Here is a 23,708-nt window from a genome sequence, read left to right on the forward strand (position 1 = left end):
CTCTTGTATAATTATGACATTTTTAAATGGTTAAATCTTTTGCTATTTATGTATTTTAGTTCAAATCCAGTATATTATATATATTCAGAACTCAAACTATTCATCTTCATCTAAGCCTTCAATTAAATTCCACAATGCAAACTTCTTGGCACTAGAACTGTTTCATGTTTATTCAACCGAGCCTGTGTCTTGAAAAAGTGTTGATGTTTGGGGGTTTTCTGGTGAGAATCCACATTGTGACATCACCATGACCATGACAGTGATTGGCTGTTGGAAGGCAAAGAAGAGTTTATAGCCAGCAAGAGCAAGTAAATGAGTGAGTGAGAGTGCAGAGGAAATATTCAATCTCTGTCACTCACTCCTGTGAACCTGCCTCCTCATTCCAGGACTGCAAACGGGTAAGATTTAATATGACAACTTCATTTTCTTAAAATCAAACACTCCACATTTTACATTTCTGGACTTGGTTTTAAATTTTCTATTTAAATGTTGATTTTATTGCACTGTACAGAACAGCTATGTAATTTAATACTTGCTTAGCATGAAACTAATACCTCAGATTTTAGATTCTTTCCAAAAAGCTGAGCTTATTAACTATATATGTAAATCCTTAATATTATGCACATAAAGTAGAATATTATGCTCCCTACTTTTTATCTCACATCTCATAGATAACTGTTTATTTCTTCATTCAGGAGCATTTAAAATATCCTGAGTGATATACTATTTTGCATTTTCAAATCTGCCTCAATGTATGCAGATCTCTCCATAAATTATGCCTAATCTGTATTTTAATTATGTACAATGACTTTTTAATACATTTTACATTTAGTTTCAAAGAGTTTCTATCTTATAGCTCTGAAATCAGTATGTAAAAATATATAGGACTAGAGAAATAAACAATATTGGTAGCTTACTTCTCTCAATAAAAACTTTTAATTAGAGCTGCAAAACTATCCTTCAAGAATATTTAAACTGCTGTCTGGGTTATTATAGTCAATATAGACTTTGCTTTTGCTGAATCACAAAGTAAATAAAATTAGATTTATGTAGGCAGTCAGTTGCTCTCTACCTGAATCATTTGGTTCTTTTTATATTACCCCTGCTATGTTTTCATCTAGTTGTTTTTATAGTTTGATATTAGAAATTTATGTAATAGAAACTCTTCCTACAGTTCTATGCATTTAAGTTTTTAGCTCCTTAAGATATTATAAATATTCCAACACTTTCTCATGAAGCTACAGAGCAACAATCTTCTTGTTTGTGAGTGGGCTTAATCATAGGTGGCATAATTCAAAGTATTATTCAGAGCACTCAAAGAACTCTGAAAACTTCTTAAGTCTATGAGCCTCTTCAGGGGCAATGCCTCTTCATTCCAGTGTGACCATAAGGAACTTTTACTAAAGTTTGGAGGACTGTGAGGAAGTGTGTAGGCATCAAAATTAAAAGATCCACTGTGCCACAAATAGAGTGTGACTTGGGACCCAAGACAGCTTCCCCAGGCCTCATGCCTTACTTTATGTAATGTTTATTTTAATGTCAGATATTCAGTAAGGATGCAATAATTCTTGGTAAATGAGGACAAAATGTGAAATTAACCTTCAGAGTACAGAATATACATGGGTTTTATACATTTTAAATATTACTTTTCCAAGTGTGTTTATGGGGAAATCACCATTACCATTACATGCTGTTTCCAAAACATAGCCAAAGTTGTCAGTCTGTTTGAGAAAGCACTCAGAGCCAAATGGATATGCTAGTGCAAGTGGGTGGGCATTAGTGGGCTATCAGTTGTTTATAAAACCTCAGTTACACTGGACTTTATCAAATGCAATAAAATTAAGATAGGACTTCACTATCTCTCTCATTTACTTATGAGGAGTCTATGTAAACTGAGATCTCTGCGTGGCCACAACCCCCTAAAAACAGTTCGGGAGCTATTCCCTCTCTGAGATTCTGCCCTGACCCTGGAGAGCTCTGGATCCATCCCATGACAGTTTCCCATAACAGGTGAAGGAAAGTTTCAGAGGAGCTGGGGAAAAACCTAATTTGAGGAAATCTACCCCTGGTATCTCAAGGTGAAACTCTGATGAACTCTTCCCACAGAATCATCCTTACACATGGCTGTTGGGGCAACATGCTATGAGGATAATGTTTCACATACTATGGATCACTTCACACACATAAAAAAAATACCAAGTATAAGTATTCTAAGATATTCTTAGGAAAATGGTGCCTAGTCTCCATTTTACAAATGACCTTTTAGTTTGAAAACTACATAGAAGCTGGAAATGCCTGTGGGATCATTGGCATAAAAGCAATCATTTAAATGTATTCAACTTTCACTAAGTCTTTAATTATAAGCAAAACAAACAGATCCAGTAGCCACATTAGCAATTCATTTCACTTAGCTGGCACTCCTACATCAGCGACAGCAGGAGGCCTCCCAGCCCAGTGTGAAGTGTCTGAAGCATGCAAGTCCTTCGCAGCAACGGAATGGTCCCCTGGTGACAGATCACAGCACACAGGTTGAGACCAACTCCGGAACCTGAGTATTAAACAGAGTACAGTCAGTTTTCTATCAGTTAAATAAAACGACTGATTTTAAAACAAAGCAGAAATTTGGTCTTAATTACTTAAAACTATAATTGGAAATAAATAAAGACAAATGAAATACTTCATTGTCTAATATGAGAAAAAACACTACACTTTTAGTTTTAATATTTATTAACTTTACCACTTCATTAATTCCAGAAGCAATCACAAAAATGAAGACTGCTTTAATTTTGCTCAGCATTTTGGGAATGGCCTGTGCTTTCTCAGTAAGTTCTTTTTTAAAAACCTACATTTATTCTCATTTTTACTTTTTTATGTCAAGGAGACAATATGTAATAATTAAATATTCTTTTAAACAGATGAAAAATTTTCACCGAAGAGCCAAATTAGAGAATTCTGAAGAAAATGGGGTAATTAATGTTAGCATACTTCTTCAGCTTGACTACACTTACTCTGGTGTATTTGCACATTATACATAAATATATCACTTATTTTGTTTATGCAGGTCTTTAAATTCAGACCACGGTATTATCTTTATAAGCATGCCTACTTTTATCCTCCTCTAAAACGATTTCCAGTTCAGGTAAGCATAATCATTATTTTTTCTTTTTATCCAGTATAACTGAAAGAGAATCAAATGTAACTACAAAACACTAAATTAAACTCTCGCTGAAATTTAGCCACAAAGGTCACTTAGTACAAAAAGTTTGTTTTTAATATAATAAAAATTATCTTTAGTTCTCTTTTAAAGCAGAGACACAGAGAGAGAGAGTAATATCATTTTGGGCCCACTCTAGAATGATGTAATAAAAGCAAATACCTTGGCACATTGAATCCAGGTAGTTTTGCCTAAGTCACTGACAAAAGTGGACAATTTTATCAGTTGCTGACAATTAAGTCAATGATGATGAGGCCACTAATCATCTTGTTACAGTTGACTCAATACTGTCACATAAGTGTTTTATGTCCAATTATTTTAGAGTCCTTTAACTAGTAGGAAAGAAATTGACTTTACAAACAGTAAGATCATTTAAAAAAAAATTCTTGATAATCAATGGTGATGACTGCAGATTTTTTGAACCTTTGACCTATGTAGGTCACCAGAGCAAAAAATAATGTCTTACATTGAAGCATAATTATTACATTAGTTCAAAAAGTGCACAGGAAACAGAGAAATTCATGAAGTAAACTAAAATGCTCATGAGAAAAGCAAAACATTCTTAAAATTTGAAAACAAAAAGGAAAATAACTAAACACTAAAAAAAAGTTTCTATTTTTATTGGGTTAACTGTGAAGAGAGCCTTTTAAAACTGGAGGGTGTGGTGTTAATTTTAAATATACAACAAGCCAGAATTGCATTATTTTTATTCCTATACACTTTGGGTTCAGGGCACCAATTATGCACCATTTCACCCAGGACTCCCGAGACACTAAAAGCAGTCAAGATGCTGAAAACGATGCCTCAGCTCAGTGGCTTGGCATAGCTTCCTACCATATGTTGGGCTAACCCATCTCTAACTCATACAATGATAGGAAATGATAATTTTAAAGTATTTCTAGCACCATAATAATTATGGGGAATGTGTGTGGCCAAAGAAATGTGAGCACAAATGATACAGGAGCTGTGGGTTTTCAGAATTGTCTTTCATTTTTTGGTTCACCTCAGGCCCATAAACAAACATTGCTCATTTCAAAGTTTGCTTCTTTTTCTTAAATAAAATGGAAATGATAATAAATTTACCTTTCTGACTAGCTCCTCAACTTTTCTAAAATGTCAGGTACTTAAAGATAGTCCCACCTAGAAATTTTTATAGATATATATGTGAACAGTCCAATTAAAATGTCCATAGTGAAATGCTATTGGGAGATGTTTTATATTTCATTGATAGACTCAGAGTTCTTGGATCTTTTAGTAGATATTTAATATAAAATTTTGCACATTACATGCAGATAGGTGTATCTCAACTAATTAAGAATTTGTAAGTAAGGCAGTTGTTTTAAAAAAGAAACCAAAAAGACATATCTCCCAACCTAACAGTCTCACCTAATATTTATAACACATTCTTCTATTTTACAAAGTTTGATTTCCAGGACTCTTCCTCTTTCATGTCTACTTGTATATTTTCATAGCTCTTTTATTCCTTTAAGCCTATGAAGTATTCAGTGCCCAGATTGTCCAACCAAAATGGATTCAGCTATATTGGCTTTGAAATTCATGTTTCATTTAAACAAGTCTGTGTGTGTATAAAACTATTTCTAAAATGCCAACTCATATGAAATATGTTATATTGATTGCAAGGCTATCAGCAGTGTACCATAACTTATCTATGTGGTTATAGAAATGGAAGTATAAGTAAGGTCACATCTTAAGCATTTTTAATTGATGAAATTGCTTTTTATGATCCAAATGATATCTGATTAGTGTGTGAACAGTTAGAGGGTAGGAACCTTATCTTGCATTTCTTTTACTGAACTAATCTCAGCTATCACAGCTTCTTGGGGAACTGTCCACATGTCCAGCTTCATCCCTTGCCATGACCCTCATTCTCAGTAAAATACCTGGAACATATAGTTGGGGATTGAATAGATGGACTGGTAGAAGTTAGAAGGAGTCACGGTAAAAAGAAAAAATATGTATATAAAAGGCTTGTGGGAAATCCATAGGACTTAGTGTCAAATTGGTAATAAGGCATAAATGAAAGGAAAATAAGAAGCCAAGGCTCTGAGGCATCATAGGCAGTTCTTTTCCCTGTTCTTTATATTTTACCAATACATGCACTTTTAAAACTGTTCTCACTGCAGATAATAATTGAAGAGTGATGTGGTTGGGGTAAAAAGAAAGCTAGATGTGAGAAAGCTTAAAAATGATGAAACACTCCCACTGAGGCAAAATATGCTGCATAAATATGCCATCCTCTATATATAATTTAACTAATAAATAAAAATAGTTCAAATATAATGTTATTCTTTATTTACTCTCTGGGCTAGAGAAAGCACAACCATTAAGGTCATGGCAGTAGAAGAACAAATCTAATTATTCTCTTTTCCACCCAAGGTTATTCTTGGCTCAAGGGGACAAGCATTCCCTTTCCGTGGGTGGATGGTGTGGCCACCCGAAGAATGACCCCAGCAGGGATGGCCCTGAGTAGGACTGGATCATGATTATTTCCTAAAATCTCATCTCTAACCAAGAGGTTCTTCTGCAGCTGTATTTTCTAACACTTTTAAGACTTAACTGAGTCATCAGAATCAAAGTTAAAATTTGCCAGGTAGAAAATGACAGAATCACATGTTGGGTACCATTTGCATACCTGTTGCCATTAAGAGTGATTGCAGAAAAAGAAGGAAAATTCAATTTGGATTGAAACTGAGAGAAAGACAAGTAATCTCCTGTCTTGTCTTAAAGGCTCTGAAAACAAAATTTTAGATTTAAATTTTCTTTTGAAAAGTAACTCATTAGCTTATACCTGTAGCTATATTTTTATAACAGATGCCTTGGTTCAATTTATCCTCATTCAATACTGAGCTCTTTAGAGAGATGGTACTCTAAAATATCTTAAATGAGTAAATGAAATAATTCTTCCCTCATATAATTTTTATTATATAGGGTGGGCAAAGTAGGTTTATAGTTGTGAGCACATGAAAGTTTATTCTTGTATCATTATTTATTAATTATTATGTTTGTATTACAACTGTAAACATAAATCTGCCCATCCCTGTATGTATGTGTGGGTGTATAAATTTTAGACATTATTTTTAGGTCAAAAGTATTTAAGAAAATCATTGAGCAACAACTCATTTTATAATAAGCCTAGTCATCATTTTGTTCATATTTTATTTATTTTTAATTTTTTTGTTTTTTTAAGTATATTTTATTCATTATGCTATTACAATTTTCCCAATTTTCCCCTTTTACCCCCTTCTGCCTTGCACCCCCCAACCCTCCAGCATTCCCTACCTTAGTTCATGTTCATGGGTTGTACATGTAAGTTCTTTGAATTCTCTGTTTCCTATACCATTCTGAACCTTTCCACGTCTATTTTATGCCTACCAATTATGCTTCTTATTCCCTGTACTTTCCCCCCCATTCTTCCTCTCCCTCTCCCCACTGAAAACTCTCCATGTGATGTCCATTTTTCTTATTCTGTTCCTGTTCTAGTTGTTTGCTTAGGTTTTGTTTTCATTGTTGTTGTTGTTGTTGTTTTTAGGTTCAGTTGCTTATAGTTGTGAGTTTGTTGTCATTTTCCTGTTCATAGTTTTTGATCTTCTTCAATTTCTTAGATAAGTCCCTTTAATGTTTCATATATAAGGGGTTGGTGATGATGAACTCCTTTAACTTGACCTTATCTGGGAAACACTTTATCGGCCCTTCCATTCTAAATGGTAGCTTTGCTGGATAGAGTAATCTTGGATGTAGGCCCTTGCCTTTCATGTCTTTGAATACTTTTCTTTCCAGCCCCTTCTTGCCTGCAAGGTTTCTTTGGAGAAATCAACAGGTAGCCTTATAGGAACTCCTTTGTAGGTAGCTCTCTCCTTTCCTCTTGCTGCTGTTAAGATTCTCTCTTTATGTTTAAATCTTGGGTAACTTAATGATGATGTGCCTTGGTGTGTTCCTCTCGGTCCAACTTCTTTGGGACTGTCTGGGCTTCCTGGACTTCCTGAAAATCTATTTCCTTCACCAGATTGGGAGTGTTTTCCTTCATTATTTGTTCAAATAAATGTTTAATTTCTTGCTCTTGTTCTTCTCCTTCTGGCATCCCTGTAATTTGGATATTGGAATGTTTCAGGTAGTCCCAGAGATTGCTAAATCTCTCTTCATTTTTTAAATTCTTGTTTCTTCACTCTGTTCCTGTTGGATGTTTATTTCTTCCTTTTGTTCCAAATCATTGATTTGAGTCCTGGTTTCCTTCCTGTCACTGTTGGTTCACTGAATATTTTGCTTTATTTCACTTTGGGTAGTCTTCATTTGTTCTTTCATTTTTCGACCAAGCTCAATCAGTTCTGTGAGCATCTTGATTACCAATGTGTTGAATTCCACATCAGATAGGTTGGCTATCTCCTCATCGCTTAGCTTTTTCTCTGGAGTTTTGCTCTGTTGTTTCACATGGGCCGTATTTCTTAGTCTTAGCGCACCGGTCTGGTTGGTCTGGTTGACTATTTCTTTAATTTCTTGGTTATTGGAGTTCCATGCAGTTGATTTTCTGTCATTTCTGGTTGTTTATTGATTTTAGATTGGTTGTTATCCTCCTTTTGGTTGTGAGAGGAAGCGAAGGGTTTCTACCTACGCCTCCATCTTGGCCGGAACTCCCAAGAATTTCAACAACTTCTGTTTTCTGAGCAAGGCAGATGCTCTCAGTGGCAGAATGTCCACCTCTTCATATTTTATGAAGAAAATAAAACAGTGTGATCTCTGTCTACCCGAGATTTATCCTGAATTGGTTGAAGTCACAGCCATTCTGGGTTTCAGATACCTTATCTGTAAAATAAAGAAACTGAACCAGATAATCCTCTTGGTCTCTCAGAGTTAGACAATTTTGTGATTCAGTGGTCTAACTTTTACATATGAAGTATTTCAAGATATTGTACATGCTTTGGAGTTAAAAATGGAGAATCTCACACATATCTGATCATTGTAAAATGTGGTTTTCTTTCTAACCTCATTTTATATATGCCCAATCTCAATCTTTCTCATATTAGCATGATAACTATTCTAAGCAAATAAATGTAAATCTACACATAGACTCATATGTGTGTGAACTCATGTTTATATGTTTTTAGAGCAGTGACTCATCTGAAGAAAGTGAGGATGGTGATAGCTCAGAAGAGGAGGAGGAAGAGGTAAGAAATTTTTGCAGGTTTTTTCATAACAAACCAGGCAGCAAAAACACAAATAGGAAAATAGTTTACTGTATTGGGAATCAGCAAACAGACATTTCCAGCTTACCAACTGCCCACAGTCTTCTATTTTAGAAGAGTAAAATGTTATTTAAATTAGAATCAACTAAAATGCATTGTTTAAAACACTATTCTGGAGGGGGAGGGCAATGGAGACAACTGTACTTGAACAACCATTAAAAAACGTGGAAAAAACCCCACAACACTATTGCAGTTTGAGGTTAAAGTTACCTATAAGTGGTACACAAAACCAAGTGTCTTCATTTTAAGTGGAGGAAGTATGAACTCTGATAAAAAGGGAAGGAAGTATTATCTATGTTTTAGTGGATAGAATATGATGGTAAAAGATAAGCACATAATAGTTCTAAACTCAGTGAAATGTTTATTATAATGACTAAACTTAAAAATGCTCAATTTACTAAGTAGTGGTATATAAAAGCTAATCTTATATCCTCCAGCCTACAGTGTTACTGTGATTCATCTGCCTTTCTTGACCCACCAAAGTAGGGCTGTTCTCTTTGATAGGAATTTCATATGTTGTTTTTTGTCCAATGCAAAAGTCATGTTCTTACAGAAATGCAAATACTCAAGATGTAAAAATATCTTCTAATATAGTAGTACAAATCAGTATAGCTCATGGCTAAAATTCATCTATGTATCTTGGAAATTGCCCCACCATGTTTATAACTGACGCTCCTGCCTAAGGAAACATACTACTTAGGTACGTTTTCCTGGATTGTCAATTATAGCAATCCACTGGTTTTGGAACTTTCTAAATTCAGGTATTCATAAGTGCTATTTATGAATGGACAATGGCAGTCACAAATGAATCATGGATAAATATGTCTGTTATCTTGAAAACAAAACAGTGTGGGAACTTTAAAAGTACCAAATAATTTGTTAAGTTTTTTAAACTATAAAATTAATATTTCCAGTACAATAATTTACCCTAATAACTTAAAGAGGAAGGCCCTAACAAGAATGTCACACGAATACCATATGATCTCACTTTTAACTGCAACATGATCAACAAAAGTAAAAAGCAAACAAAATATAACCAGAGACACGAAATTAAGAACAATCTAACAATAGCTGGAGGGGAGGGGGGAGGGGGCAATGGGGGGAAAGGGTTTTCAGGAACTACTATAAAGGACACATGGACAAAACCAAGGGGGAAGGTGGAAGCAAGGGAGGGAGGTAGGTTTGGCTGGGGTGGGCGGGAAGTGGTGGGAGGAAAATGCAGACAATTGTAGTTGAACAACAATAAAATAAAAATAATAAAAAAAAGAATGCCAAGCCAGTGCCAAGAAAACTGGCACCCACTAAATCACACAAAATTTTGCCTATCTTACACAAGAACTAGGCTAAGGCAATCCATTTAACTACAGCTGTTTGGTGTACAGTGATGTAAAGTTGCCAGTTAGATTTCCCAAATAGATTGTACACCTCTTGGCAATGGTTCTTTACTTGTGATGGTGACTGGGGGTGAAGGAACAATAGGACTCCTTAAGGACTCTGATGAAATCACACACACTCAAAATTTTCCCAACAATCTCTGAACATTTATGGTCCTTCCAGAACTTATCTTCGAACTTCCCATGATCCAGGAAGCTTAGAAACTATAGGTTTCTTCCTCTTTAGGGAGGAACAGTGTTTTACTCTTTTGTAGCACAGTTTCATATTTTTATATATTGCCCAGTAAATATCTGGTTGGTTGGTTTTAAACCTTCAGAGAAATAAATGCTCAAAAGATCATTCATTAAAACTGATCATGGAAAAGTAGATGAGTAAACCTGGGGGTCTTCCATTCTAAAGGATTGTACAAGAACTTTTTTCCCTATTCCCTAAAAGTTTTTTGGCAGTTCAGATTAAATACAGAGTTCCCAGGAATTGTATTCATATGTGAAGGTGCTTAGGCATATTTGCTATTGGGTACACATATATTTTTCCACTTCTAAACTATTCAGCCTCAATAAATACAAAACCTTTATTGAAATATAATACACATAGCACAATTATCCTAAGTATACAGATCCTTGAAATTTCAGAAATTGAACACACAAGTGTAACCAGCACTCATACCAAAAGCAGCACATGCTTTGGGCTCCATTCCATTTATTAATAAAGCCCCATCAAGAGCAACTGCTATTTTGATTCCTAACAGATTGTTTTTACCTCTTTTTGTGTATTATATGTGTATATAGGATCACACAGCACATGGTCTCTTGTGTGTGGCCTATTCTACTGTCAGTTTCAGAGATTGACGCATATTGTTCTGTAGTGGTAAATTATTTATTCTCATTGTGTGCTCCAAATATGCTGCTGCGTGTTTGACCTCGTGCAAGTCATTTATTCTATTGGACCTTGGACTTTTCACCTGTGAAATGAGGGTACAGGATCCCAGTTGTATATTCTCCTACTCTAAGGATCTTTCCTTCTCTACTCCCAAAAGATTTAGTCTGTTGAACTAAAGCATAAACATTAAAAAAATAAATGAACAGTACAGTGTTTGTTGAATACTTGATGCAGTTAGCTTGGAGAATGTTTTAGGACTGACTGTAGTATTCCCAGGAGTTCACTTAAACAATGGAATTTACAAATTTGCTGAAACAAACATTTTTTAGTCATTTGTTTTAATAATAAGGCAGGCTAAATCTAGGTTTTGTTTGTTTGTTTTTCAAGTCTTAAAATATAGGATTCCTAAAGTAATCCTAACATCACAATATTTTAAAAAATACATATATGAATTCAATTTTCTAGGACTTATTTAAAATAAAGATTCTATATACATGAATTCCTGATTTTTAATATTAGCTATAAATTACTTTGTGAGATTAACTCAATTCACAAACAACTGCCTAACAACATCGAGTAAAGGAAAAAGACTAAAATGTTAAAAGATTATAATAAGCATTATTTGAGGAGTGGTAATTATTAAAAATCATATTCATGCAATTGCTTAATACATTGTTAAGAACTTCTTAGAGTGTTTAGTATCTCCACTGCACACAAAAATTGATTGTGTGTCAAATTCCTGACATTTTTTTGAATACTGCCTATGGCACACAACTGGCTTACATATTGGCAGGTGGATTTGGAATTAGATATACATTTTTTGTTTTAATAAACATGAAAGCAAATAAGATATAATCACTTCTTTTGATAGTAAATAAGGTATGTTATCAATTTGGTTGATAAGAGTTGATTTATTTTTTAAAATCCCCTTTAAAAAACATATCCTAGGTGTAGTGTGGACAACTTATATAAATTCTAATCATCATCAAAAACTTCATGATACATTTTAAAGGGCTTGGCTTTTTGAGTTAGAGAGATATAGTTTCACCACTTATTATGAGACCTTAAGCAATTTCTATAGCTTTTCTGAGCTTAATTTCTTTTTTTTTTAAAGATTTTATTTACTTTTAGAGAGAGGGTAAGGGAGGGAGAAAGAGAGGAAGAGAAACATCAGTGTGTGGTTGCCTCTTACACACCCCCTAATAGGGAGCTGGCCCGCAACCCAGGCATGTGCCCTGACTGGGAATTGAACTGGTGACCCTTTGGTTCACAGGCCCACATTCAATCCACTGTGCTACACCAGCCAAGACTAATTTCTTTTTTTAAGTAAGAGCAATAATCCTACCTTACAGAGCTGCTTTAAAGAACAACAACAACAAAAAATAGGTAGAAAGTTCTCAACTTATTTGTCAGTAAATATAAGAATTAATTTACTACCACATTGTAGTAGCTATTAATAAGATATTTTAATTTTAATTATTTAAATTAAACCATTATAATCAACTTCAGTTTAATGAAACTTAAATTAAATTACTTTAATTAATTAAAAAGACTTTAATTGATAGACTTTAAGAGCCTAAGCTCTGTATGATCTGATACCATATAAGATATGCTGAAATTATTACAGAAATATTTTTGAATTGATTAGAAAGTAAAAATATATAAAACACACTATAGTGAGGTAAATAGGATGTGATAGCTTCGAGTTGAGTTAGAAGTTAGAAGTGCAAATGGCATAAGAGGAAGCAGAATTATCAACATTGGGTGGTGCGCTGGCTGAGGGATACAAAGTTCTTTTCTAACAGTGGTTCGTGACTCCAACAAATCTTCTGGCTAAAATAACTTTTATTGCTCTGGACACTTCTACCAGGAAACTTCAAATGAAGAAGAAAACAATGAAGAGTCTAATGAAAATGAAGATGAAGAATCCGAGGCTGAGAACTCCACCCTTTCTTCTACAACACCTGGCTATGGAGAGGAGATCACGCCTGGAACGGGAAATGCAGGTCTAGCCGCGATCCAATTTTCCAAGAAGGTAGTAATTCCTCCAAAATGTTTAATCTGATTTTATTCCTCTACTGAAGTCTAAGGTTATCCTTACACTATATACACAGTATTCTGTATTGTCTTTCTAACCCACTGAAAAAGCAAGAACAGACATAGTTTTCCTATTTACAAATGAGGAAAGATCTTTTTCCAGGCAAGGTCTCTTCTCCCGTTATTACAGGGCCTTTTACAGTATAAGAGAAGATTAAGGACAAATATCTTAGCAACGGATAAAAGGGCTCTAGAGGTGCCATTACATTTCAGGGAATAGGATTCCAAGACAGGGAAAGTGAGTAGCAAATCTATAGAAAGCATCTCTCACAGAGGCTTATTTATCAGGTACATTTTTTGCCACCAAAACCCAATGATAAAAGTACTAATTCTGAATTTTTAAGGGCTCTACCAAGTCTTTTGTGAATTAAATTGGCTTTGATTCAGAATTACATCCAGAACAACGCTGTGGGTACCATCTGTGTTGGATGAAGTGATGGCCTTCAGTTTTACAATTTTCATGCCTACATTGGGATTCTTTCAATCTTTCCTTACAGGCTGGCTATATGGGAAAGAAGGCTACAGAAGAGGAGGAAAGTGATGAAGAAGAAGAAGAGGAAGAAAATGAAAATGAAGAAAACGAAGCAGAAGTGGATGAAAACGGGCAAGGCATAAATGGAACCAGCACCAACAGCACGGAGACTGAGAATGGCAATGGCAGCAGTGGCGGAGACAATGGCGAAGAAGAAGGGGAAGAAGAAAATGTCCCTGATGCCAATGCAGAAGGAACCACAGTGGCTGAAGAGCAGGACAATGGTGGGTTTGAACCTACAACTCCACCACAGGAGGTTTATGGGACCACCCCCCCACCACTGGGGGGAACCACCACCACGGAGTATGGGGGGGAGTATGAACAAACAGGCACCAATGAATATGACAATGGATATGAAGTCTATGAAAATGAGAACGGGGAACCTCGAGGAGACAATTACCGAGCCTATGAGGATGAGTACAGCTACTATAAAGGGCGTAGCTATGATAGCTATAATGGTCAAGATTACTACTACCCCCAGTGAAGGCCCAGCCTGGGATGGATTCATTCACTCTGATGTTTCATGGGGCTACACTTTTCAAAGTTCAACTCAGGAAGGTGCAATATAACACATGTGCATGATATAATGTGGAATGGTGCTACTGTTCCAAAGTGATTTTCTGTAATTGCTTCTGCAAGTAAGGGGCTGCATGTTGCTTTTCCCTGGTACATTATTGAAAGGTTATTATAAATCAGGGCCATTTATTGAGTGACAAACCAACCCATGAGATAGAGTTTGATCAAATGTTTTGAAGTTGTAGTTCTATAAATAATATTTTAACAGGTTTTCTCTATTATTGCTAAAACAGTTTTTGTGCAAGAATGCTTCTAAGAAAAAAATTCATTGACATTGATGACACTATACCATACATGTGTAGTTCTTTAATCAGGCTACCTATCCAACACTGTATAGTTTAATTATTATCCTCATGTATTTTTATGTGACCTGTATGTATATTCTATCTATGGATTTCATCACAAATAAAAATGCAATCCTTCAAATGTGTATATGAAGAAAAATGAGAGATTTAGGATGGAAAAAATGTGGGACAAGTAGGGGGACAATTCAGCTAAAGGATAAAAGCTTATTTCTGTTATGACTGGTGTATTTCAGTGGGTAGGGTGTTGTCCCATAAACCGAAAGGCCATCGGTTCGATTCCCAGTCAGGGTTCATGCTTGGATTGTGGGCCAGGTCCCCAGCAGGGGGAGTGCGAGAGGCAATTGATCAATGTTTCTCTCCCTCTTTCCCTTCCTCCTTACCCCTCTCTCTAAAATAAATAAATAAAATCTTTTTAAAAAAATGTTTATTTCCACTATAATTGAAAGTTCAGACTTGTCTTGTAGATAAGTCAGCATATCTAAGATTTTGACATGCTTGTGGGCATGGTCAGCCATATACATCAGGGGGAATAAATGGGCTTTATTAGAGTTGCCAGCTTTAACAAATAAAAATATAGGGTGCCTTTTTAAATTTGAATTGCAGATAATAAATAATGTTTAAGTATGTTCCATGCAATAGTTGGTCTTTGTAAAATATCTGGACCATACTTATACTAAATGATTGCTTGTCTGAAATTCAAATTTAATTGAATGTTCTGTGTTATATCTGACAACCCTACTTAATTTGGTTTTAGTTGGAGCAGGGAGTGGAATAAGGTAGAAAATTCGTACACACACGCACACAAAGAGGGCTGATATGCAAACCCTTCACTGCAATTTATGCTTTAGTCTAACCCTAAAAACAAATTTCAAATAAGAGTTGTGAAAGAAAGTAGACAGCAGGAAGAAGCAAGAAGACAAAAATTTTTTTCATCTTTTTTTCATATTTATTCATGTAGAAAATGTATTGAGCATCCACTGTGGAGCAGGACAATGTTGAGATGTTGAGCATATGAAAACAAAGAATCCTGTCCTCAAAGTGATTTCAGTTTGATATAAAACAGTTGTAAAGCATTACATGCATCAATTCATTATCTCCTCACTTTCTATTTTGACAAATACCAAGCCTTCAGAAAAGTCGAAGGCTAGTACATGAGCACTCTTATACCTTTCACCTACAGCTGCCAAGGGGTAACATTTTGCCATGTTTATATTTATTCCTGTCTATTTCTGTTTGTCTTCATATATGTATATATACTTCTTTACCAAATGATTAAAATGATTGCAGACGTGACATTATGACTCTTTACTCCTACATAGTTCAGAATTTAGTGTAAAAATAAGGAATTCCTCTACATAGCTACATGCTGTTCTCTTTCTCAAGAAATTTAACATAGATTTGATGTTTTCTAATATACAGTCCATATTCAAATTTCCCCAATTATTACAGAAATGTCCTTTATTACTAATTCATTTAATTCTTCAAAATTCTATTGGGTATGAAGAGCTTATCTGTGAAGTTTATTAATACCTCAAAGTTATTCATTTTTATATAGCAATATTGGTTCATCTTTTCCTTCATGGTTTCTTCCTTTGCTTTTGATTGAGGTAATGTGGGTAGCCATTATATCCTACCTCAGGGATGCAGGCTAGCTCATGTCCATCCTTGAGTGCAGAATAACTGTTCTTCACATTGTTCCAAGCATCTAGGAGTCTCCTTTAGATTAGAGGAGTTTATTCGGAAGACTGTGGCAAGGCATCTCTTGGAGTAAACAATGTCGGCCAGAAGAGGAAAGATTCATGGCCTCGCCCAGGCATGAGCATGAGTAGGAAGTCAGATGGTGAGGCCTGAAGACAATTAACTACCTGGAGCCCAGATGGAAGCAACATGAAGTTCTTAGAAGGGGTGGGCTGGTGAGGGCTGCGATCTAACATAGCTATGCCTCCAACAATGCCTGTTACAGTAGTTTTCTCAGTCATACATGCAAGATCTTCTGCATGGAAACCCCCCTCCTGAAATATTTTTCCTACTCAGGGTCACATGTTAGAGTTCTCACCCCCTTCTGCCATCCTAGCTGGCTGGCCTTGCTGTCCCCTTGCTCCAAATTCCCTTTGACTTTCTCCACCAAAGATCTATTTTCTGTATTCCTCCATTGACACCTGGAAGCAGTATGATGAGAATTCAAATCATTGGAAAAGAGAGAAGAACATTTTTATTCTTCCAAGATAATGTCTCCCCTGAGAAGGAATCAAAAGACTCTTTTCAATGGAGAAAAGATTAAAAATGAAATAAGCTATGCTCATATTTAAGGGAAATGAAGTTGGATATTTATATCCTCTTACCCATAGAAAATTATTTTGCCATTGTTTACACGTAGAAAGCAGTTTGTAGTTGTAGAAGATCATCGAAATGCCTATCAATATCTATTCTTTCTTCTCTCTCTGAGTAATAGAGCCTTGGTTTATGAGCTGGGTCTGTGGTTATAGAATAAATTTGTATTTCTTCCACTTCACTTGGAGCTAGATGTAGCCATTTCATTTAAGTTCTGGCTATGTGTAGATTTGATGTGTGCAATTTCTCAGTTGTCTCCTTAAAAAGAAGTATTATTTTCTTCTATTTCCAGTTTCTCTCTTCTACTAGCTGGACTTCCACCATGGTGGTGTGCCATCTATGGCAGTGTGCATGAAGCAACAATTTATGAGTGGCAACGTGACAAGAAAGAAAAAGTCTGCCTCCAAGGAGCACCACACCAGCCTTGGACACCCAAGCTCTAGGAATAAACTTCTACTCTCTTTAAGCCACTATGATTGTAGGTCTCTGCTACTTACATGCAAATAAATAGCAACTCAATAGTTCTCAAACTATAGTCATCAGATCAGCAGCAGAGAACTTCTTAGAAGTGCAAATTCTGGAGCACCACCCATGGCCTACTGACTCAGAAACACTGGGGGTGGATTATGCTAAGTGAAATAAGCCAGGCGGCGAGGGACAAATACCATATGATCTCACCATTAACTGGAACATAATCAACAAAAGAAAAAAGCAAACAAAATATAACCAGAGACATTGAAATTAAGAACAATGTAACAATAGCCAGAGGGGAGTGGGGAGGGGATAGTGGGGAGAGGGGTCTATAGGAGCTACTATAAAGGACACAAGGACAAAATCAAGGGGGAGGGTAGAGGTAGGGGAGGGAGGTGGGACTGGCTGGGGTGGGGTGGAGGGATGGGGAGAAAGTGCAGACAATTGTAACTGAATAAAAATTAATTAATTAATTTTAAAAAAAAGAAAGAAACACTGGGGGTGGAGAGGTGATCCCAATGCACCTTAGAGTTTGAGAACCACTATTTTCATTAATATTATAGCTAATGCCTATTATACACATACTGTGTGCCAGTTCTATTCTAAGAATTTTACATATGTTACTACATGTAATTCTAACAATTACTGGAAGTTGTCCTCACTTTACAGGTAATGAAACTGAGTTACAGAGACATTTAGCAACTGAGATGACATGACTGGTATGTGGAGGGTAGCAGGCTGCTCCAGGTGCCACACCCTATGTGCCTCTCAGAGCTGATTTCTTCATACGGAAAGACCACCCTGATAAGTGAATTTAACTGGGAATCAGAAGAGGAGAGTTTGGATAATAGCAACCCTAATGATGATTTACTCTTTCACCCTTTAGAGTTAAGAAGACGTGATTTTACAGGTTTTGTGTCATGCTCAGATGATCAAAGAAGAATCTCTCTGAGGTGTAGACTGCTAGTAAACAAGAGAGACATCCTTTCCTGCTGTTGTCAAACTGCCCCTTGTCAAGCCATCAAGCATTCCCTAAGTGGCAGCGGGATAGACGACAGGGCCACGAGGATCTCGGCTGTGCTGTCAGGGTCGCAAGCCACAATTCCATTGGTTCAACCACTAGGGAGATAATGGGCTCGAATGGGGTTGAACAGTTTATTATTTACACAGAGAGCAGAACGAGGATCAGCATGGAGTCAGCAACCTGCATCGTTGATCCCACAGATGACACTGAGCCGGAGGGCCACACGACAGACAGCACAGGTGGTAGGTCATTCTGCCATTGAAGAGCCAGCTCTCAACTCCAGACAAGTGGATAGGCTTACACAGAAGTCTGCAGTTAAACCCTAAGGTGACCAACGTTCAACGTTTCATGCTCAAAGGAAACTAGGGAGATATATGAGAAATGTCCTTGGACCATCTCCCATAACAAAGATGGGTGAATGGCATCTCTTTGCCAACTACTTATCCCTCCTCGCTGCATGTGGAATCACAGGGCACTTTGCCAAGACTCAGGTGGGACTGCAGTCAATCCTTGCCCATGAGTCTATATGGAAATGGGTAAGGCTGTCAGAAAGTGCAGCAGAGCTCCTCCTCTACATACCTCTTCCAGATTCCAAAATGTGGGAGGCTTGTGAGTGTCTTGGGCCATTCTGAAGGAGCTAGACACACAGAGGAATTGGGATGAGCTTAGAAAGGTCTTAGGGCATAAGGAGGATTACTTCTCTGAGATGATCCCTGGCAGACATGCAGGCCCTCACCAGGCAGTGGATGGTCTGTGGGTATGAGCATGGCCACAGGGCAGTGGCTTCTCAGAAATGACTCTGTCCTCTCCCTGTGGTCACCCTAGGTCCCATCCCCTCATTTTAAGTCCCTCTTATCTCCTGCAACTTGATGCCTCAATCAATACCCTCTCCAACTGGTAGCCTGGGTGGGTACATATTTAATCTATGGGAAACACTGAATAGCCTTCACCCTTTTTGATTTATTATTGTGACATAAATTCTATACCTTGTTTCTTTCATGGCTGACCCTGTTAATCTCCTACGACCTTTCCTTCTCAAAACAAAAGTTAAGCCATGAAAAGCTAAATCTTTGACTATCAAAATGGTAGCTTCTATTGAGAGTTCCAAGAGCCTATTTCAGAACTAAAAAAGAAAAACAAATGTTGACTTTCTTTCCATTTGGATTCCTCTTATGAAAACAAAACAAAACCCAATCCATCTCTAGGCAAAGTGAATCACTCTGAACGATGAGAAGAAATAATGAACATGAGAGAAAAGCAGAAAAATATAAATAAACTCTTTTGAAAAGGTTAATCTAATGTCAAGAAATATGAATTTCGCTCAAAAAAAGAAAATTAAAAGGAAATCATGAAGCAATCACTTGGACCTTGTGTTTACCCAAATGCAAATATTTGTAAATATTTTCTGCTCTAAGATATTGAAAATACTGAGAGGGTTAGAAACTCATTAACTTGGTTTGTTGGTCTAAGAATAAAGTTCCCATGTGAATTGCATTATATGTTATTCTGTTCTTTTTCAGAATGTTTTCCCCCTGTATTTCACTGAAACCCAATGTCAAGAAGATAAGACCTCCATCAACGTGTACAGAACTTGTCTTCTCTCTTTTTAAAACACAAATTCAGTCTTCACTATTTCAGTCAGGGGTCATCAAACTTTCTCTGTAAAACAGAAGTCAGCAAACTTTTTCTGTAAAGGATCGGACAGGAAATATTTTTGGCTCTGCAGGCCATATGATTTCTGTCACAGCTACTCAACTCTGTCATTGTGGAAAAAGCAGCCATAGACACTATGTTAAAAAATGGGCTTGGCTGTGTTCCAATAAAACTTTATTTGCAAAAACAGGTGATGGGCAAGATTAGGCCCAAAGGCCATAGTTTGCTGAATCTTGATTTAGATGATTAAAGTCCTGAATATGGAAAGTTGATTATTTATAATTTTAGCTGTTGAATCACTTAGGATATAAACAAACTATCAGTGAATTCATTCCCTTTTTTTCCTTTTATTTTCCTTTCTTCCAACTTGAGATTTGGTCTTTTGTTTCGCACTCTTTAAAAAAAATAGTAAAATTTCTGGTGTTGACATAGTAATCTGTGAGCTGTCTCCTTTCTGCAGATACTTACTAAATGCTTCATATAGTTCCCGGACCTAAATGCATCAAGAAGTATTATCTTTGATAAATAATATTTCAGGATAATTTTTTCACTATATTAGTTATCTTTTGAAATTTTATGAAAGAGATTGTAAGTCAACCTCTAGCCAGCTGAGGGAAAGCTTGATCTTGATTCTAGCTGTAGGACAGTTATGGCAAAACTGCCCAAAAGAAACCATCACTTACACTTTGTAGAATGGGTTATCACCAAACCCAGTGTCTTAGTAGTAAACTCTATAAGTCAACTGGACTGGGCCAAGGGGTGCTCAAACGAAACATTATTTCAGGATGTGCCTGAGAGCATTTCTGGATAAGATTAGCATTTGAATAGTGGATCTCAGTACAGTAGACTGCCCTCACCTCTGTGGGTAAGCATCCTCCAGTCCACTGAGGCATGAATAGACAAAGGGCCTCAGAAAGGAAGAGGCCTCCTGAGACAACAGAGCATAACTGAATGCAATTTGCCCAGCAACTTTTATTCTTAGACCAACAAATCCAGTTAATGAGTTTTTAACCCACTGAGTGTTCTTTTTTTTAAAACATATTTATTGATTATGCTATTACAGTTGTCCCATTTCCCCTCCCCTCATTCCACTCCATCCTGCCCACCCCCTCCCTCCCACATTCCCCCCCTATAGTTCATGTCCATGGGTCATACTTATAAGTTCTTTGGCTTCTACATTTCCTACACTGTTTTTACCCTCCCACTGTCTATTTTCCACCTATCATCTATGCTACTTATTCTCTGTACCTTTCCCCCCCTCTCCCCCTCCCATTCCCCTATTGACAACCCTCCATGTGATCTCCATCTCTATTGTTCTGTTCTGTTCTAGTTGTTTGCCTAGTTTGCTCTTGTTTTTGTTTTAGGTGTGGTCGATAATAACTGTGAGTTTGCTGTCATTTTTATTGTTCCTATTTTTGATCTTCTTTTTCTTGGGTAACTCCCTTTAACATTTCATATAATAAGGGCTTGGTAATGATGAACTTCTTTAACTTGACCTTATCTGAGAAGCACTTTATCTTCCCTTCCATTCTAAATGATACCTTTGCTGGATACAGTAATCTTGGATGTAGGCCCTTGCCTTTCAGGACTTGGAATACTTCTTGCCAGTCCCTTCTTGCCTGTAGGGTCTCTTTGGAGAAATCAGCTGACAGTCTTATGGGAACTCCTTTGTAGAAACTGTCTCCTTTTCTCTGGCTGCTTCTAAGATTCTCTCCTTCTGTTTCATCTTGGGTAATGTAATGATGATGTGCCTTGGTGTGTTCCTCCTTGGGTCCAGCTTCTTGGGGACTCTCTGAGCTTCCTGGACTTCCTGGAAGTCTATTTCCTTTGACAGATTAGGGAAGTTCTCTTTCATTATTTGTTCAAATAAGTTTTCCGTTTTTGTTCTTCCTCTTCTCCTTCTGGCACCCCTATAATTCGGATGTTGGAACGTTTCAAGATGTCCTGGAGGTTCCTAAGCCTCTCCCCATTTTTCAGAATTCTTGTTTCTTCATTCTTTTCTGGTTGGATGTTTCTTTCTTCCTTCTGGTCCACACCATTGATCTGAGTCCCAGTTTCCTTCGCATCACTATTGGTTCCCTGTACATTTTCCTTTGTTTCTCTTAGCATAGGCTTCATTTTTTCATCTGGTTTTCGAACAGATTCAACCAATTCTGTGAGCATCTTGATAACCAGTGTTTTGAACTGTGCATCTGATAGGTTGGCTATCTCTTCCTCGTTAGTTGTATTTTTTCTGGAGCTTTGAAGTGTTCTGTCATTTGGGCCATTTTTTTTTTTTTTTGTCTTGGTGCATCTGTTACTTTAAGGGTCAGAGCTGTAGGTGTTCACCAGGGCGAGGTGACACTGGTCCCTGCACTGTGATGCTATACGTCGGGGAGGGGCCGAGAGGGAGCAATGGCACCAGCTCCACTCTCCACCGGATTTCAGTCTTTCACTCTACTACCCACAATCAAACTGGGCTCCTCTGGTGCTGGTTCCCGGGTGGGTGGGCTTGTGCACGCCCTAGGCCCCTGTGGGTCTCTCCAACAAACTCTCCTGTGAGTCTCTCCTGCTGCCGCCCCAACCCCCACAGGCGTTTTCAATCAGAGGTTTGAGGCTTTATTTCCCCGCGCTGTAGCCCTGGGTTGTGCAGTCTGCTTTGCTCCCCGCCGTTCATCCCGGTTTATCTGTGCTCGAATGTGGGGCCTCAGGGTACTATGGCCCGCAGGGTGCTACGTGCTGCTCTGCCTGCCCCGTTCTCCGCCACTCTGAGTCTGGCCCTCTTGGTTTATCTGTGCTCGAATGTGGGGCCGCAGGGTCTGCCAGTGGTCAGACTGCCTGCCCCGGTCCTCCCACACTCCGCCAGTCTTGTTCCCGCCATGGCAACTCGAGTCCAATCCACCCCGGTGCCCGTCTCCGCCCCTCCTACCGGTCTGGATGAATGTTTATTTTTTATTTCCTTGGTGTTGGACTTCCTTGCGGTTCAATTTTCTGTCAGTTCTGGTTGTGCGTGGAGGTGCAGTGTGTCTACCTACGCCGCCATCTTGGTTCTCGAGTTTTTAACCCACTGAGTGTTCTAAGTCTTGAGCCACCATGTAGGAAGTTCATCCTGTGCTGCCGAAGAGAGAGGTCATGTGAAGAAATACCAGGGTGGCATCTGGGTCACACAGCCCAGTCAAGTCTTCAGGTAATTTTTATGCCTGCCGCTCCCTGAATGTCTGAAAGGAGAGATGCCAAGTGAGGACCTCGTAGCTGAGCCAAGTCAACCCACAGAAAACCTTGAGAAATAATAATACATTGGTGTTTAAACCACTAAGTTTTGAGATAGTGTGTTACATAGCAAAGATAACTAGAACAGTAACTTCCAGGCACAGAGAAAATCTGAGTTCATGAGAATTAAGAAAGTCATATTGCTATAATAAAATAGCAATGCAGATAAACATGAAGTTAAAAATAAAACTTAGACTAGGTACGCTCTAATTTGGTAAGAAAACATTAGTACGTGTCCACTACAACGAATAACTAGCTGGTGAGTATAGTCATATTTTGAGTCCTAAAGGGAAGATTTTGGTTCTGAAAAACAAAGTGGCAGACTCTGAAAAGGACTATTTTGAGAATGAGAGATATTTCCCCCTTGAGGCCACACAACAAAGTTTTGTGGCCACTTCCAGCAACGCCGTCATGTCCTGAAGGAGAGGTTTGGTATCATTGTAATTACATTTTAACTACATCCTCTGGATTACATTTTAAGGTGTAATAAGAAATCTTCCTAATATAAAAATAAGATTATATTGACATGTCTTCTCTTTGCTAGTAATAGCTGAATGAGTAAACAGTCTAGAGAAAAGAGCACAGCCAGCTAGCTTCACGCTGTTCCGTGACCCTCTGTGGTTCCGCATCTGGCTGGAATTTTTATGTCCCTCTGTTGAAATTTCCAAATGCTGAGAGAAAAAAATAAAAATAAAAATAATTTAGGGGTAGATGAGAAAGTTGG

The 23,708-nt window shown here is 37.4% G+C and overlaps 1 protein-coding gene across 2 annotated transcripts; it reads left to right on the forward strand.

Moving 5' to 3' along the window:
- The first annotated feature begins 329 nt into the window (after nt 1-329).
- On the forward strand, nt 330-14,635 carry IBSP (integrin binding sialoprotein). 2 transcript variants are annotated; one of them, XM_045183737.2, is made up of 7 exons: nt 330-398; nt 2,755-2,822; nt 2,916-2,966; nt 3,062-3,139; nt 8,335-8,394; nt 12,617-12,781; nt 13,341-14,635. In XM_045183737.2, exons 2-7 carry the CDS (start codon nt 2,769-2,771, stop codon nt 13,857-13,859), a joined length of 927 nt encoding a protein of 308 aa, XP_045039672.2. In that variant the 5' UTR covers nt 330-398; nt 2,755-2,768; the 3' UTR covers nt 13,860-14,635. The 2 variants fall into 2 exon arrangements, with proteins under 2 accessions (XP_045039672.2, XP_045039673.2); XM_045183738.2 differs by lacking the exons at nt 2,916-2,966; nt 3,062-3,139.
- The last annotated feature ends 9,073 nt before the right edge of the window (nt 14,636-23,708 follow it).

Source organism: Desmodus rotundus, chromosome 4, assembly GCF_022682495.2.
Source record: "Desmodus rotundus isolate HL8 chromosome 4, HLdesRot8A.1, whole genome shotgun sequence".
Taxonomy (NCBI): Eukaryota; Metazoa; Chordata; class Mammalia; order Chiroptera; family Phyllostomidae; genus Desmodus; species Desmodus rotundus.